This window comes from Pantherophis guttatus, chromosome 6, assembly GCF_059756535.1.
Source record: "Pantherophis guttatus breed Tessera chromosome 6, ASM5975653v1, whole genome shotgun sequence".
Classification (NCBI taxonomy): Eukaryota; Metazoa; Chordata; class Lepidosauria; order Squamata; family Colubridae; genus Pantherophis; species Pantherophis guttatus.
The window spans coordinates 100,878,355-100,894,961 of record NC_142068.1 but is presented as its reverse complement, the minus strand read 5'-3'; the positions used below and the strand labels follow the sequence as shown (position 1 = coordinate 100,894,961).

Sequence of the window (16,607 nt, the reverse complement as noted above, 5' to 3'; positions counted from 1 at the left end):
CCCCCCATAAATTAATAAGATATAAAGAATTACTGGATCCCCAAGGAAGATTAAAAACACAGCAGGAACTCAGGGAACAAGGTATAGAAATAGATTGGTGGCCCTACCTACAAATACAAACTAGATACAATAAAGATAATGAGGAAGGAGGAATCAAAATAAATCCCAACCGACTAGACAAATTATTAGTTTAGTTTAGTTTTAGTTTTATTGAATTTGTATACCGCCCTACTCCCGAAGGACTCAGGGCGGTGAATGGCCATAGAATAAAACAATATAAATACAAAATTTAAAATAGAATAAAACTAATTAAATAATTTGGGGGCTTGGTTGTGCTCAGCTTAGTCTGAGTTGCAGGGGGATTTGAGCTGGTGAGCTGCGTTGTTGTTGTTTGGCTTCGTGTTTGTGGCCGTGCGAGCTCTTCATGGTGGGTGTCAGTCTGCTTCATGTATGGATTGGAGGGGTTTAAAGTAGCTAATGATGCAGCTGCGGTCTGGCTTCTGGTCCTTGGTCCTGGCTCATTATCAGTGTGGGCTTGAGTCTGCTTTCTGCGTGGATGTGTGGTGGTGACATCCTGTGTGGCTCTCGTGAGTGTGGGTCTGGTGTCATTCGTCGTGTTAGGGACTCGTTTGTCAATAAGGGCGGGTTTCCAAATGGCTGGTAGGCGGGAGGTATCGTCTCGTTTGTTCATGCTGTGTGGGCGTTTTTCTATCTCGATGGCTTCTCTGATTATTCTGTTGTTAAAGTGTTCAGTTTTGGCGATAGTTCTGGTCTTTTTAAAGTCAATATCATGTCCTGTGGCTTTAAGGTGTTGGACCAGGGAAGAAGTTGGTTCCTCTTTTCTGACTGAGTTCTTGTGTTCTTCTATGCGTGCACTTATTCGTCTGTTGGTTTGTCCGATGTATGTGGTGGGGCAGGCGGTGCATGGGATTTCATATACTCCTTGATTTTCTAACTCAATTTTGTCTTTGGGGTTCCTTAGGATGGTGGATATTTTTTGGTTTGTGCAGAATGCTGTCTTGATGTTATGTTTGTGGAGGATTTTGCTTATTCTGTCTGTGGTGCCTTTTATGTATGGCAGGAGGGCTTTGCCGTTTTCTTGTTCTCTGTCTTGGATTTTAGTGGGGGTTTCTTTTTGGATTAAGTTGGTGATCTTATTTCTTTGGAATCCATTGGATGTTAGTACGTTAGTGAGAGTGTGTAGTTCGGTTTTTAGGTGTTGTTCGTCAGCTAAGCGTTTTGTTCTGGAAATGAGTGTCTTGGCTACAGAGTTGATCTGGGCAGGGTGGTGGTGTGAGAGTGTGTGCAGATAGCGGTTTGTGTGTGTTTTCTTCTGGTAGATAGTGTGTCCTAGGGAGCCATTGGATTTTCTGTAGACTAAGACATCCAGGAAGGGAAGTTGGTTGTTCGCTTCTGTTTCCATGGTGAACTGTATTTTGGGGTGTAGGCTGTTGAGGTGTGTGAGGAAGTTGTCCAGTTTTTCTTTCCCATGTGGCCAGATTATGAAGGTGTCGTCTACATATCTGAGCCAGAGTTTGGGTTTGTGATCAGATTTTTCTAGAGCTTGGGTTTCAAAGTATTCCATATAGAGATTGGCAATGACAGGTGAGAGGGGTGATCCCATGGGTGCTCCTTCTATTTGTTTGTATTTCTGTCCATTATAGATGAAGTATGTGTTGGATAGGCAGTGGTTGGTCAGATCTAAGATGTGCTTGGGGGGGTTATATTTGTTTTGGATAACTGTCAAGGCTTCTTTGATTGGTACTTGGGTGAAGAGGGATATGACATCGAAGCTCACGAGTAGGTCACTGGGCTGTAAGTTTTGTTGCTTTATGATGTCTATGAACTGGAATGAGTTTTTTAGGTATGAGGTGATGGATTCTGCATAGGGCTGTAGTTGTTTGGCGAGAAATTTGGCTAGGTTTTGTAGAGGTGAGCCTATGGAGCTGACTATGGGTCTAAGTGGGGTTCCTTCTTTGTGTATCTTGGGGAGACCATAAAGCTTAGGGCATCTGGATGATTTCTCTCTGGGAATGATTCTTTGCTGAATCTCTTCGCTGATGGGGGAGGCTTTTATTTTGGATCTGGTGGTTTTTTCCAGGTAGGTGGTGGGGTCTGTGTTTAGGGGTTTGTATATGGAGTCTTGGAGTAGGTTGGTTAATTTGGTTTGGTAGTCAGATGTGTTCATAACCACCGTGGCATTGCCCTTGTCTGCTGGTAGGATTATTATGCTGGTGTCTTCTTTCAGGTTAAGTAGTGCTGTCTGTTCCTCTTTGGGTAAGTTACTTTTGGGTGGCTTGCTGGTGCAGAGGATGTTGGTGATTTCGAGTCTGATTCTGTTTGCGTCGTCGGGGTTGATTTTGGTCAGGCTGGTTTCAACTCCGCATATAATGGTTTCAGTGGGGATGCTTTTGGGAGCGACTGCAAAGTTGAATCCTTTGGAAAGGACATTGGTTTCGGCTTTGGTGAGGATCCTATCTGAGATGTTATGAACTGTTTGTTTCATGTGTGGCTGTGAGGGTGGAGGGGATTGTTTCTGGCGTTCTTGTAGTCTTCGGAGTTTGTTGGTGTGTGTGTCTGTCTTGAGGGTGGTCTGTGTTTCGGCTCTCCAGACGGCAAGTTGTTTGGATTTGTCCCAAAGTGCGGGATGGATCTTGTTGCTGAGTTTGAGGTGAAGTGTGAGGTGATCCTTGTTGATTCGGTCTAGGAGGAATCTTTTTCTGTGGCGTTCATTTCTGATTAGGGCTAGTTCTGTTCTTTTCAGAATGCGTTTGGTGGCTGCAGAGTTGGAGTGGAATTTCAGTTGGAAGCCTGTGGGGATTAAATTTTGATCTCGGCAGTTGCGTAGGAATGCAAGGTCACATAAAATGGAAGCTCTTTGGACTTCGAGTTTTTCATAGGTCCTGGTCAGATGGTGGATTTCCTCCCCGTAGAGGTGCGATATTTGTTTTCTCAGGTTTTCGCGGGTGTTTGTATGTAGGTCTTTGGTTATTCGGGTCTTCTCCCACGTAAAATTGGAAGTGTCTTGGCGACATTTCGACGAAGTCTCATTCGTCATCTTAATATATATATTTTATATATATATATATATATATATATTAATTTGATTTATATGCCGCCCTTCTCCGGAGACTCAGGGCGGCTTACAATGCATTAAGCAATAGCCTTCATACTTTTGTATATTTATACAAAGTCAGCTTATTGCTCCCACAAACTGGGTCCTCATTTAACCTACCTTAGAAAGGATGGAAGGCTGAGTCAACCTTGAGCCTGGTAAGATTCGAACCTGCAGTAATTGCAGGCAGCTGTGTTAATAACAGGGTGCTTTAAACCACTGTACTACCAAGGCTCTTGATATTGAGTTAGAACCAGAATTTTTTTTTGTTAGTGTTGTAGCGTGGGAATAATGAGAGGCACAAGCAAGCTAGTGACAACAGCTCTTTAATTCAGGGTGAGACTTCAGCAAAGAATCACAGGCAACAGCCCTCCTTATATACAGTACTGAAACACCCGTTAACCAATCACAAGCATTGTTGCATTTGAATTTCCCGCACAAAATAGATACATACATAACACCCCTCCATTCCCAGAAGGCACTTATCCTATCTATTTACATATTTACATACAAAATTACGCAGGTGACCAGGGCATGACTTTACTACGCAGTTCAGTTGCTGGAGAGGCGTCGAGCCGGTCAGAGGGACCTCCCGTCTCTCCTGGCTCCACCAATGGAACCTCCTGGATTTCTCCAGAGGCGTGGCCATCCCCGGCTGGGAGTATCGACTCGCAGGGGCAGCGCTGGAATTCAGGCTTACCCGATAAGTATTCCGGTTTACTCGGGCTTGAGATAGCTGTTTCGGGAAAACTTTGGAAGTTAGGTTTTACAGTGTTGGAGTTTTCACAGGCTTCACAATTCAAACGTTTACGCAATTGATCTATGTGCCTTCTCCAAATTTTACCTTGCCCTACATCCACTGTGTATGATTTCAGACCGGTGATCCCTACAATAATTCCCCCGATCCACAGTGGGCCATTGGCATAATTCCTAGCGAATACCGGGGTTCCGATTTGGAATTGTCTTAATCCTCCCTCTTTCCCCTTATAATTATCTGTGGAGTAGTTTGGGTGTAAGCGATCGAGAGTGCACCTGAGTTTACAGCCCATTAAAAGCTCTGCTGTGCTGCGCCCTGTGGTAGTGCATGGGGTTGCATGTTGTATTGCTAAGAATTGATCAATCCTAGCTTGCCAGTCTCCCACATCGAGTCGGGACAGTGCTTCTTTGGCCGTTCATACGAATCTCTCTGCAAGGCCATTCGAAGCCGGATGAAAAGGAGCAGATAATGTGTGTCATATGCCTAACTCTGCCAGATAACTTTCAAATTGAGTTGCTGTGAATTGGGGCCAGTTATCAGAGACCAGGGTGTCTGGCAAACTGTGAGTCGTGAAAAGTTTCCAATGCCTGCGTGGCCCGAGAGGCACCGAATGACCTACATGAATGGTATGTCACCACTGAAGAAGCTGAGATCGATATGGCCAGAAACCATTATCGAGCGGGGCGAGCATGGAAGAAATCCCCCCCCAATGGAAGCAAGAGCCCATCAAATCACAAACCGCATTCTCCCCGAGATCTTCAGCCTGTTTCAAGTGTGGAAAAGAGGGGCACCGAGCTGCAGAGTGTCGCTCACAAACACCCGGCCGGAACCACCCACCGGGGGAGAACCCGGCAAAACCGGGTCGGCGTGGGAAGGAGACTGCCCTGAGGAGCAGGCAGACCACAGAGATTCCATCCCCTCCCCCCTTTGGGGAGGAAACCCTGGCATCTGAACATGAGGAATCACACTCATTTGGAAGCGATCCAGATGATGAGCCACTGGTAAGCAAACCAATTAAACCGCTTACCCTCCCCTTAAGACTATTTATCCCAAACCAGGACAGGGAGATAAGTATCTCCACTCTAGTGGATTCAGGGTGCACCCATTGTTTGATCAGCCCAGCCCTAGTAGGGAAGTTAGGGATTAACGTAAGAAAGCTGAAAAACCCCATTGCTTTCAGTGAACTAGATGGGTCAATAGCAGGAGGGGAGCCAGCTTCTTTTGCCACTGAGCCTCTACATATAGGCATCGGAAGCCACGAGGAAAGGCTTATATTTATAGTGGCACCTGGCATGGAATGGCCGTTAGTTCTGGGCCTTGCATGGCTGAAAAAATGGAACCCACAAATCAATTGGAAACAAGGCATCATAAAATTTCAGAAGAAGGTGACTTTTGCTGAGAATCCACATAAAGGAATGGAGGAGGCAGAGAATTGAGAAACAGCCATGCCTGGTCATGCCACACCAACTGAGGGCATACCCATAGAATACAAGGATTTAGCTGAGGTTTTAGTGAAAAAGCCTCAGATGAGCTCCCCCCCCCCACCGCACCACTGACTGTGCAATAGAAATCTTACCCGGCGCAAAACTCCCTAAACCCAAGATGTACAGCATGTCACCGAGGTCTCTTCCACTTTTGGAAGAGGTCCCGAGGTCTCTTCCACTTTTGGAAGAGACCAAAAATTGCAGCTCCAGTACTCTTTAGAGAGAAAAAAGATGGCTCAAAACGTCTCTGTGTTGATTTTAGAAACCTCAATACTATCAGTGTGGAGAACATGTATCCTCTCCTCCTTATGAAATATATGTTAGCACACCTCGCTAAAGGGAAAAATTTTTCAAAGCTGGACTTAAGGGAGGCTTACTACCGTGTCAGAATTAAGGAAGGGGATGAGTGGAAAACGGCATTTAACACCCCCCTCGGCTGCTACCAATTCAAGGTGCTTCCCTTTGGGTCGCAAGGAGCTCCTGTAGTGTTTATGCAGTTAATAAATGAAGTGCTGCATCAGCATTTATATAAGGGAGTCCTGGTCTACTTGGACGACATTTTAATCTATACCGAGACCAAAACAGAACATGTAAAACTAGTCAGGGCAGTTTTAAACAAACTCCGCTCTGCCAAACTTTACGCCAAACTTTCCAAATGTGAATTCCACCAGGAGAAGATTGACTATGTGGGATACCGCATTTCACACCAGGGAGTTGAGATGGATCCTCTAAAAGTGCAGGCTGTACTTGATTGGGACCCTTCACTCACATGTAAATAGTTACAGAGCTTCCTGGGGTTTGCCAACTTTTACCGCCAGTTTATCCCTGCATTCGCTCATATTGCCCTCCCCATCACCAAGCTCTTAAAAACAAAGGGGGAGGACAATCCTAAACCAAAGCAGCCATTAAACTGGACTATGGAATGCCAGGCGGCATTTGAAAAACTTAAACAACTGTTCTCAGCAGAACCAATTCTAAAACACCCAGACACGGAGAAACCATTTGTCATACAAGCAGATGCCAGCGATGTGGCAATAGGAGCGGTCCTGCTTCAGAATAATGAGCAAGACCAACTACAACCCTACGCTTACACATCCAAAAAGTTGAATGAGACGGAGCAAAGGTGGGCCATTTGGGAGAAAGAGGCTTATGCAGTTCGTTGGGCATTGTTAACCTGGAGGCACTTCCTAGAAGGTAGTAAGACTCCTTTTGAAGTCTGGACTGATCATAAAAAACTAGAAGCCCTAAAGACCCCAAGGAAACTCTCCCCAAAACAAGTACGATGGGCTCAGTACTTTAAACGGTTTGATTTTACTCTAAAATATCTCCCGGGGGAAAAAAAAACTTTCTGGCAGATGCACTATCCAGAAAACCGCAATACCATAGTTCAAAGTCAGACGTAATCAAACCCATAGTACAAAACAATCAACTAGCTGCTAAAGTAGTCACCAGATCCCAGGCAATACAAGAGACCTTGACGGGCAATGACACCACCTAAAATTTTAAACAAGCATTGGCCACTGATGAATGGTTTTTGAACAACAAATCCAGCTGTCTGATGAAAGAAGACTTGACTTGGGTGGGAGGGAAGTCGTATGTTCCTGCAAGCCAAAGGCTATGCTTAATGGTAAGGTGCCATGACTCCAAATTAACTGGACATTTTGGGTTTGTGAAAACTTTACACCTGATTAAAAGACAATTTTGGTGGGCATCACTAAAAAAGGACATAGAAAGCTATGTAGCTAGCTGCCCCATTTGTGCAGCAGCAAAAAGACACCAGGGGAAATCCCCAGGTCTATTGCAGAAGGTAGCCTAACCTTCAGCGCCTTGGAGAGAGATTGCTATGGATTTCATTGTGGAATTGCCAAACAGTGAGGGCAATACTGTTATTTGGGTTGTGACAGACCTATTTTCAAAACAGGCACATTTTATACCCTGCCAAAAGATCCCAACTGCTAAAAGTTTAGCCAAATTATCGACTTCATGGTGCTCCACAAAGGATCATCTCCGACAGAGGGGCTCAATTCACCTCCAACTTTTGGAGGGCATTTTTGGGCTTACTTGGTACTGGCCAGGGGCTGAGCACATCTTTTCATCCTTGTACTAATGGTAATTCTGAAATTTTGAACTCGGTGTTAGAACAATATTTAAGATGTTTCATTAATTTTCAACAGGATAACTGGACCGAACTTTTGCCTTTTGCTGACGTTGCGTTTAATAATGCTGTCCATTCAAGCACTGGTTTTACCCCTTTTAGAGTAGCAACAGGCCAGGATTTCAGCCCCATGCCTGAACTACCCACGGAAGAACCCAGCATCCCCTGGGGAGTGGATGGATAATTTGCAAAACACATGGCCAGTGGTTAGATTAGCCTTACAGGAAGCTAGAAAAGCTTTTAAGATTCAAGCTGACAAGAGAAGAATGGAACCCAAACCTTTTCATGTTGGAAACAGAGTATACTTATCTACAAAATTCCTGAAATCATTACAACCATCGAAAAAACTAGGGCCAAAGTTCATTGGACCTTTCCCCATCACTAGAATCACCAATCCAGTAGCAGTTGAACTCCTGCCAAAGACACTCAGGCAAGTCCACCCAGTATTCCATATTAGTTTACTCAAATGAGAAGTAATCTCATCCCTCAGACCACCTGCATCTACACCACCTGTTCCCATCATGATTGAAGGTGAACAACACTTTGAAATCAAGGAAATCCTTGATTCTAGGATCCACAGAGGGAAAGTCCAATACTTAGTTGCTTGGAAACATTTACCATCAGCACACAATGAATGGGTCGCTAAACACCATGTTAGGGCTCCAATCTTACTGAGAAAATTTCACTCCCAATACCCTAACAAACCTTATTGATATACTATCATGAAATCTTGAAATCTTGTGTATATTTGTTTTTTTTACAGGTGGACCCTTTTGTTTTCTAAGGAGGTTAGCATGTCAGATCCCTAAAAGTGATGCTGCCATTCAAGTGGAAGAAGGGGGGACTTGGATTCGATTTACTAGCATGGCCTGTGTCATCAGATATTTTACAACCTATATCCTGGCGCCAAGGAAGCCTGAGATTCCCTTTACCTGCAGGAATTTATATGATAGCCATGTGGGTTGTCTCACTTTAAAGGGTGGTGGTGGGAATGCATGTTTGCTTGGGTTCTCAAAGGAAATAGTAAAGAAAACATCTTCACACTTGTGTATTGGCTAAAATCTGCATTCTGACTTAAAGGGAGGGGTCTCTACCACTTTAATCTTCCTGTTTTGCCTAAGGGCATTCAGATTGTGCTTTAGCTGGATAGCTATCACTTCTGCTTAATAAAAGAATCTTTTGAACAACCACGTTTCAAGAGTTTGTATTTTCTTAAGTTGGAAGGAGAGGCGATCCTTACACCTTTTTTTGCAGTATTTTGTGCAGTATCTGCATGACAAGATCGCTCAGATTCAGGAAGGCCTGGCCTCTGACTGGGTAAGTCCAGATGAGATGACTGAGGCAGGTCTTGAGAGTGTTATCTGGGAGGAGTTCGATCCTGTGGCTCCCGAGGATGTGGACAGGATTCTGGGATGGCTGAATGCGACCACGTGTTTATTGGACCCATGTCCCTCCTGGTTGGTGCTGGCTTCCCGGGAGGTTACACGAGGCTGCCTCCAGAGGATTATTAATGCTTCCTTGAGCGAGGGTGTCCTACCAGCTGCCTTGAAAGAAGCGGTAGTGAGGCCCCTCCTCAAGAAGCCCTCCCTGGATCTGGTTGTTTTGGCTAACTATCGTCCAGTCTCCAACCTTCATTTTATTGCGAAGGTTGTTGAGAGTGTGGTGGCACGACAGCTTCCACAGTACCTGGATGAAGCTGTCTATCTAGATCTGCTCCAGTCCGGCTTCAGGCCTGGGTACAGTATGGAAACGGCATTGGTCGCATTGTGGATGTTCTCTGGAGGGCTTGGGATAGGGGTTGTTCCTCTATTCTGGTCCTGTTAGATCTCTCAGCGGCTTTTGATATCATCGACCATGGTATCATGTTGCACCGGTTGGAGGGATTGGGGGTGGGGGCACCGTTTTGCGGTGGTTCTCCTACCTCTCTGACCGGTCACAATCTGTGTTGGTAGGGGGGCAGCGGTCGACCCCAAGGCGCCTTGTTTGTGGGGTGCCACAAGGGTCGGTCCTCTCGCCCCTTCATTGGCCCCCACGGAAAGGGCTCGCAACTTAGGCGTCCTCCTGGATACACCGCTGTCTTTAGAAGAGCATATGACGGCTGTGGCCAGGGCGGCTTTTTATCAGGTCCGCCTGATACGCCAGTTCTAGATCGGGACTCCCTACGCATGGTCACTCAGGCACTCGTCACTTCCTGCCTGGACTACTGCAATGCTCTCTACATGGGGCTTCCCTTGGGGTGCACCCGGAGGCTCCAGTTGGTCCAGAATGTGGCCGCACGGGGGATTATGGGAGCGACGGGGCGAGCTGCACTGGCTTCCTGTGGTCTTCCGGGTGCGCTTCAAGGTGTTGGTGACCACCTCTAAAGCGCTCCATGGCTTAGGGCCAGGGTATCTACGAGACTGCCTTCTGCCGCCATTAGCCTCCCACCGGCCAGTTCGCTCGCACAGAGTGGGCCTCCTCAGGGTGCTGTCGGCCAGACAATGTCAGCTGGTGACCCCCAAGGGGAGAGCCTTCTCTGTGGCAGCACCTGCCCTCTGGAACAATCTACCCCCAGAGATACGAGTGATCCCAGACCTCTGGACTTTTCGTCGGGCCCTGAAAACACATCTATTCCATCTAGCCGGACTGGCTTGATCCCATCCTTGCGGTTTTAATTTGTAACTGGTTTTAACTGGGTTGTTTTAAATTGATGGCCAAAATTATTTAATGTCTTTTAAACTGCTTTTAAATTTTATATGTTGTGTTTTACCGTGGCTGTTCACCGCCCTGAGTCCTGTTGGAGAAGGGCGGTATACAAATTAAATAAATAAAATAAATCATATAATTTTGTAATAATTCATAGTGAAAATTATTTGAAAAATCAAAGGGGATTTGATCTTTACTGGGCATTCACTATATTTGGGAGTACAATTATAGAACCACCAGGTCCAGCTGCTCCCAGCTTTGTATTATGTATGACATAAATAATGCATGCAGATAGAAACTTGGATCATCTTCGTAAGACATCTGTTCACACAGGTTGCAGATGATGATCCGACAATAATAAGAACCTTACTTCTCAGAGAGGGGCTCTTTTGCTAATAATTTTGGTTCTTCAAAACCTCTACTGGGGTCTGAAGGGGGTGAGTAAACCATAAAAGCAGTCATTCAAATAACAAATTATAGTCAGGAGTGCTCTTCGTCTGTCTGCAAGATTCCAGAAGCAACTCTCCACCAGAAGATGTTATTATTTCTTCCTGCAAATGCAAAAAATATCATCAGCTGGATGAAAAATATTGATTAGCACAAGTCTTCAGGTTTATCAATATCTCAAGTAAGTTTGAGGTCCTTCTCAGTCTACAAACTTAAAACCATGTTGTCATGTTTAGAAATTGGCTGAGCATGACTGAGTAGGAATAAAACAGGGGGTAGCAGGGATATTAGCATGATTTTGAGGTATTTTTAAAGAGAAGATCTTCATAATAACTCTGTTTAACCTAGTCCCATCGCAACATCCCCAACCAGACCAAATGAAAGAAGGGGCAAAAGCTATGGATGATCTTGAGGGGAATTGAGTTTCTAATGTTGACATTTCTATTGTTTTCTTGGCTGTGTGATTTGTCACCATCATCTCTGATCTATTCTGAATTTTTCAGGTGATCTTCTGTCTCAGTTCTAACCATGGCTGACCCTGCTTATCTTCTAAAATCTAAGATCAGCCAAGTTGTTGCTCACTTAGTAACTGACAGAATAATTTTAGACATATACACATAACACAAGTGACATTCACACGAAATCTTCACCTTATCTCAGGGGTGTCAAACTCAATTCCATTGAGGGCCGCATCAGGGTTGTGTTTGACCAGGGGTAGGGGGGTAGGGGGGCATGGCCAAGGTGGATGTGGCCAGCTTGACATCACTCATGTCAGGGGCACCTGTGCTGGCCCGAGGACTCTTTCAGTGAAAACGGGCTCCCAAGCCCCATTTTCAGCTGGGACAGCCTCCTGCAACCCTCTGCCAGCGAAAATGGAGCATGTGACCCTCTTGAGCTCCATTTTTGCTGACAGAGGCACCACGGGCTGGTCCTTCGCTGTTTCCAGAGTGGCCCATTGGCCCAGATCTAAGCATCCCGCAGACTGGATCAGACCCCCAGGTCTTGAGTTTGATACCCCTGCCTTATGTGCATAGTTTCCTGTCAGTTTCCTGCTATGCTGTGTTGCAATTGAATGCAGGCAAACCTTGTTTTGGGAATCATATTTAAAGAGCAAATTGAATTTAGGAATACAAGCTAGAGTGTCTGGTGCCTGTCCTACTGCAATCCTCTGCAATGGCCACAGCTGCTTCTAACTTTTCTGAAGCTAGATCCAGTTTATCTAGCACCTTCCTGGAGTTAAGTCTGTCAATTATTATGAATTTTGTCCATAGATCAAATGCTTAATGTATCACCCCTTTCTTTACAAATTTAAAACGTAAATTCAACACAAAGTTTGTCGCGAAAATGACTGCGTATGAAGGCTCCTGGATTGGGGCTGAAAGGTGAAAGTGGAAGCAATATGCTCCATCCCATACTTGGATGGATCAGGTCGCCCTGATAGACTGGTCCCACTGGATAAAACACTTCCTTTCTTTTGAATTATTTATTTGCCCAGTTCAGGGACTGGTCTTTTCCTAGTTACTCTTACCTTGTGGAAATCAATAAGATCTGTGAGTGTTGTGTGACGGTTGGGATTCACTCCCAGGAAGCTGTAGAAATCTCCTGATGCATCCACCAAGAAATGTTTGAAGCCATTGTGATGCCGGTAAGAGAGGGCATATCCCCATATTTTATCACTGACCTGCACAAGGAATGTCCCTTCAGGCTTGTACATCAACAGTTCTTCTGCTTCTTGACGAGTAATAATACCTACCGGTATCATAATAAAGCAAAACTGATTTATGTAACTGGCAGTTCTAGCAGATTTTGGCCTTCCAGAAAGAGAGAAATCATAGAAAGAAAAGAAAATAGAAGCTTATAATATTATAATTATATATTATAATATATAATATTATTAGCCTGACTAGGTGGCTCAGTGGCTAAGACACTGAGCTTGTCAATCAGAAAGGTTGGCAGTTCAGCTGTTCAAATCCCTAGTACAGGTCTCCTGCGTGAGCAGGGGGTTGGAATAGATGACCTCCACAGTCCCTTCCAACTCTGTTACTGTTACTCCTAGTTTATTGAGTGTCACATCAATTTTAATCAGGCTTTGGGTAGCCTTTAATCAGGTAGTCCTCGACTTATGACCACATTTGAGCCAAAAATTTCTGTTGAAATGTGAGACATTTGTTAGGTGAGTTTTGCTCCATCTTATGACCTTTCTTGCCACAGTGGTTAAGTGAATCACTGCACTGGATAAATTAGTCACACGGTTGTTAAATGAATCTGGTTTCCCCCTTGACTTTGCTGGTCAGGAGGTCGCAAAAGGGGATCACGTGACCCCGGGACATAGCAAAGGTCACAAATATGTGCCAGTTGCCAAGCATCAGAATTTTGATCATGTGATCATGGGGATGCTGCAAAGGTTGCAACCATGAAAAATGGTCATAAGTCCTATTTTTCAGTGCCGTTGTAACTTTGAACAGTCACTAAATGAAAAGTTGTAAGTGCAGGACTACCTGTATGGGATCGGGATTGCTTGGGTCACCTTAGGGGTAACCTTTGCTAGAAATTGAGTGTGGAGGAGTGCTACTTCTTCAAGACCACTTGATATCTTCTTGGAGGTCTACTAATAGAATAACATAGTGACTAAATTAATAGACCAACAAAATACCGTCGACATAATATACTTAGACTTCAGCAAGGCATTTGACAAAGTAGACTACAACCTACTCAGTGGTGATATCTAAAATTTGTTACTACCAGTTCTGTGTGCATGGCTTGGTGGTGGGGGGGTAATGTGACTGGGTGGGCGTGGCCAACTTTTTAAAAAAAAATTAAAAATCATTTTTTCTACAACCTCTTCTGCGAAGAGGTTGTTAAAAAATGCTTTTAAAAGCCTCTGATGATCCCAGCTGAGTTGCCTGATCAGCAGAGGCTTTTTTTCTTTTAAAAGCCTCTGACAATCCCAGCTGAGTTGCCTCATCGGCAGAGGCATTTTTTCTTTTAAAAAAATGTTTTTAAAGGAAAAAAAGCCTCTGCTGATCAGGCAACTCAGCTGGGATCGTCAGAGATTTTTTTTTTTTTAAAAAAAGCCTCTGCTGATCAGGCAACTCAGCTGGGATCATCAGAGATTTTTTTTTAAAGCCTCTGCTGATCAGGCAACTCAGCTGGGATCGTCAGAGATTTTTTTTTTAAAAAAAAGCCTCTGCTGATCAGGCAACTCAGCTGGGATCATCAGAGATTTTTTTTTAAAAAAAAGCCTCTGCTGATCAGGCAACTCAGCTGGGATCGTCAGAGGCTTTTAAAAGCATTTTTTCTACAATCTCTTCAGCCAAAGAGGTTGTAGTAAAAATGCTTTTAAAAATAAAAGAAAAAACTCTGATGATTGTGCAGCTCAGCTGGGCATGGGGGGGGGCAGGGACTTTTGCTACCGGTTCTCCGAACCACCTGCCTCCATCGCTGCTGGATCAGGCGATCCGGTACGAACCAGGAGCATTTCACCCATGAACCTATTTCTTCGTAAGCTAGAAAAAAGTGGGATAGATAGCTTCACCACCAGATGGATTCGCAACAGGCTGACAAACCATATTCAACAAGTAGTCCTTAATGGGTCTAAGTCTACATGGAGAGAAGTAAGCAATGGGGTGCCACAAGGTTCCGTCTTAGGCCCAGGACTCTTCAATATCTTCTTAAACGACTTAGATGAGGGAATAGAAGGAGAACTCACAAAATTTGCAGATGATACTAAGCTGGCAGGAATAGCTAACACTCTAGAAGATAGGCTGAAGATCAAGATGGATCTTGACAGACTTGAACAATGGGCCCTATCTAACAAAATGAAATTCAGTGCAGAGAAAAGTAAAGTCTTATACTTAGGTAAGAAAAACCAAAAGCACACATATAAACTGGGGGAAACCAGGCTTAATAGCAGAGATTGTGAGAGGGATCTTGGAGTCTTAGTGGACAATCAGCTACATATGAGCCAGCAGTGTGCAGTGGCAGCTAAAAAGGCCAATGCAATCCTAAATTGCATTCATAGAGGGATACAATCAAGATCAAGTGAGGTACTAATACCACTCTATAAAACCCTTGTAAGACCACACCTAGAGTACTGCATCCAGTTTTGGTCACTGCACTATAAAAAAGGATGTTGAGACTGTAGAAAAAGTGCAAAAAAGAGCAACCAGGATGATTAGGGGACTGGAGACTAAAACATATGAAGAACGGTACATGACCTGGGCATGGCTTGTCTAGTGAAGAGAAGGACCAGGGGAGACCTGATAGCAGTGTTCCAATACTTGAGGGGCTGCCTCAGAGAGGAAGGGGGTCAAGCTGTTTTCCAAAGCACCTGAAGGCCAGACAAGGAATAATGGATGGAAACTGACCAAGGAGAGATTCAACCTAGAAATGAGGAGGAACTTTCTGACAGTGAGAACAATCAACCAATGGAACAGCTTGTCTTTGGAAGTTGTGGGAGCTTCATCACTTGAGACTTTCAAGAAAAGATTGGACTGCCATTTGTCAGAAATGGTATAGGGTCTCCTGCTTGAGTGGGGGGGTTGGACTAGATGACCTAGAAGGTCCCTTCCAAATCTGTTAATCTGTTAAATCTGTTAAACTGCCAGGCCCTGCCTCTCCTCCTTTCCCAAGAAAGTATAGACTCTTGAAACACGGTATTTCAAAAGGAACCTTTTATTGAGAAGAAGAGATTGCATGACAGGTGAAGCAAACTCTAAATTTCCTCCCAAACTACAGTTAGAAATAGAGCTGTAGAATCCTTCCCTCCCATCCAAATGTGGATTTAGCCAACCCACAGGTGTGAAGATGTTTATTGTAATGGCCATTTTGAGAAACTTCCGGTGGCACTGCCGATGTTGCTGGATGCTCTCTTTTGGAGCACCAGCCCTGTGATCTGGTAAAGCCGCCCTGACAGCGCAAATCAGCTGTCTGGCAGCTGGAAAACCTTTCCCCCAGGAGAAGAGGGAAAGGAGAGTAATTGGATGGGGGTAGAGCTCCCCAGAAGCCCCTGAAATAGTTTTTGGGGCTTGGAGGGTGAGAGCTCCCCAGGAAATCCGGTGAAACTCTGAGATCCAGGGCGCTTCTGCTTTAAGCAGAAAAAAACGTCCTGACCACTTCTGCAATCTTTATTGAGATCTAAGTTGATTATCTATGCAGACGGAGTGAAAACAGGAGAGCTGACAATCACAAGTAACAAACCCTTAATTCCACACTTAAATTGCCACCCTTTGAAGTTGATTAAAGGAGTGAAGAAAATGGCGCTTGTGCTTAATAGGGTGTGAAAGTGAAAGTTAACTCTCGTTAAAGCTGTTAACATCCAGGATTGTTCAAGGTGGTTGGATTAAAAAAAATGGCTGCCTTTTTTGAAAGTGATGGAGGTTCACTATTACAAACATCAGTAAATACACAAATAGTGATTGTGGATCTCTTTAAAGAAATTTTAGAATCGGCTTCCGGTTTCCTCGTCTTCGGCGGCGGCGGTGCCTTTTGAAGCTCCGCCAGCCCCGCCGCTTGTAGAGCCGCTTCGCGACTAAGAAGCGGCTCGAAAACTTCAAAAATCTCTAGGATTTTTGAAGAGAGATCACAGGGCACAGGTTGAGCCCCTGCAACCCCCCCAGGGAATAGTTTCTGGGGAGGGAACAGGAGCGGCTCCCATTCAACCTGCTGGAACTCCGGGCGGCGTGGGACAAGTCTGCTTTGCAGAACAAGCCGGCTACAGGAAACTTCAAACTGAAAGAAAAGGAACTAGCCTTAATAAGCAGCATACTGTTACTTGAACCCTGAAACTCGGAATCGCAAGTATTAGAGTTTTCTTGGCTTTCTAATTTGAGTGAAAAAATGCGGATGAGTGAAAGTGAACTGTAAAAACATGGCGCTTAGCCTCAGAGTTAACGAGCTGGCAAGTGTGGATTGCTGAACTCATCTTGCTTTGTCACAAAGTTTCTAAATTGCTACGAAGTTGCT

At 44.6% G+C, this 16,607-nt stretch overlaps 1 protein-coding gene across 1 annotated transcript in view; it reads right to left on the bottom strand.

The window, feature by feature from the left end:
* Positions 1-10,654: 10,654 nt before the first annotated feature.
* Positions 10,655-16,607, bottom strand: part of SH2D4B (SH2 domain containing 4B) — a 173,825-nt gene continuing 167,872 nt past the window's right edge. The window contains exons 7-8 of the mRNA XM_087872341.1: positions 12,172-12,392; positions 10,655-10,747 (exon numbers count right to left, since the gene is read on the bottom strand). Of these exons, the coding sequence (XP_087728467.1) occupies positions 10,655-10,747; positions 12,172-12,392 (314 nt within the window). The remainder of the gene's footprint in view (positions 10,748-12,171; positions 12,393-16,607) is intronic.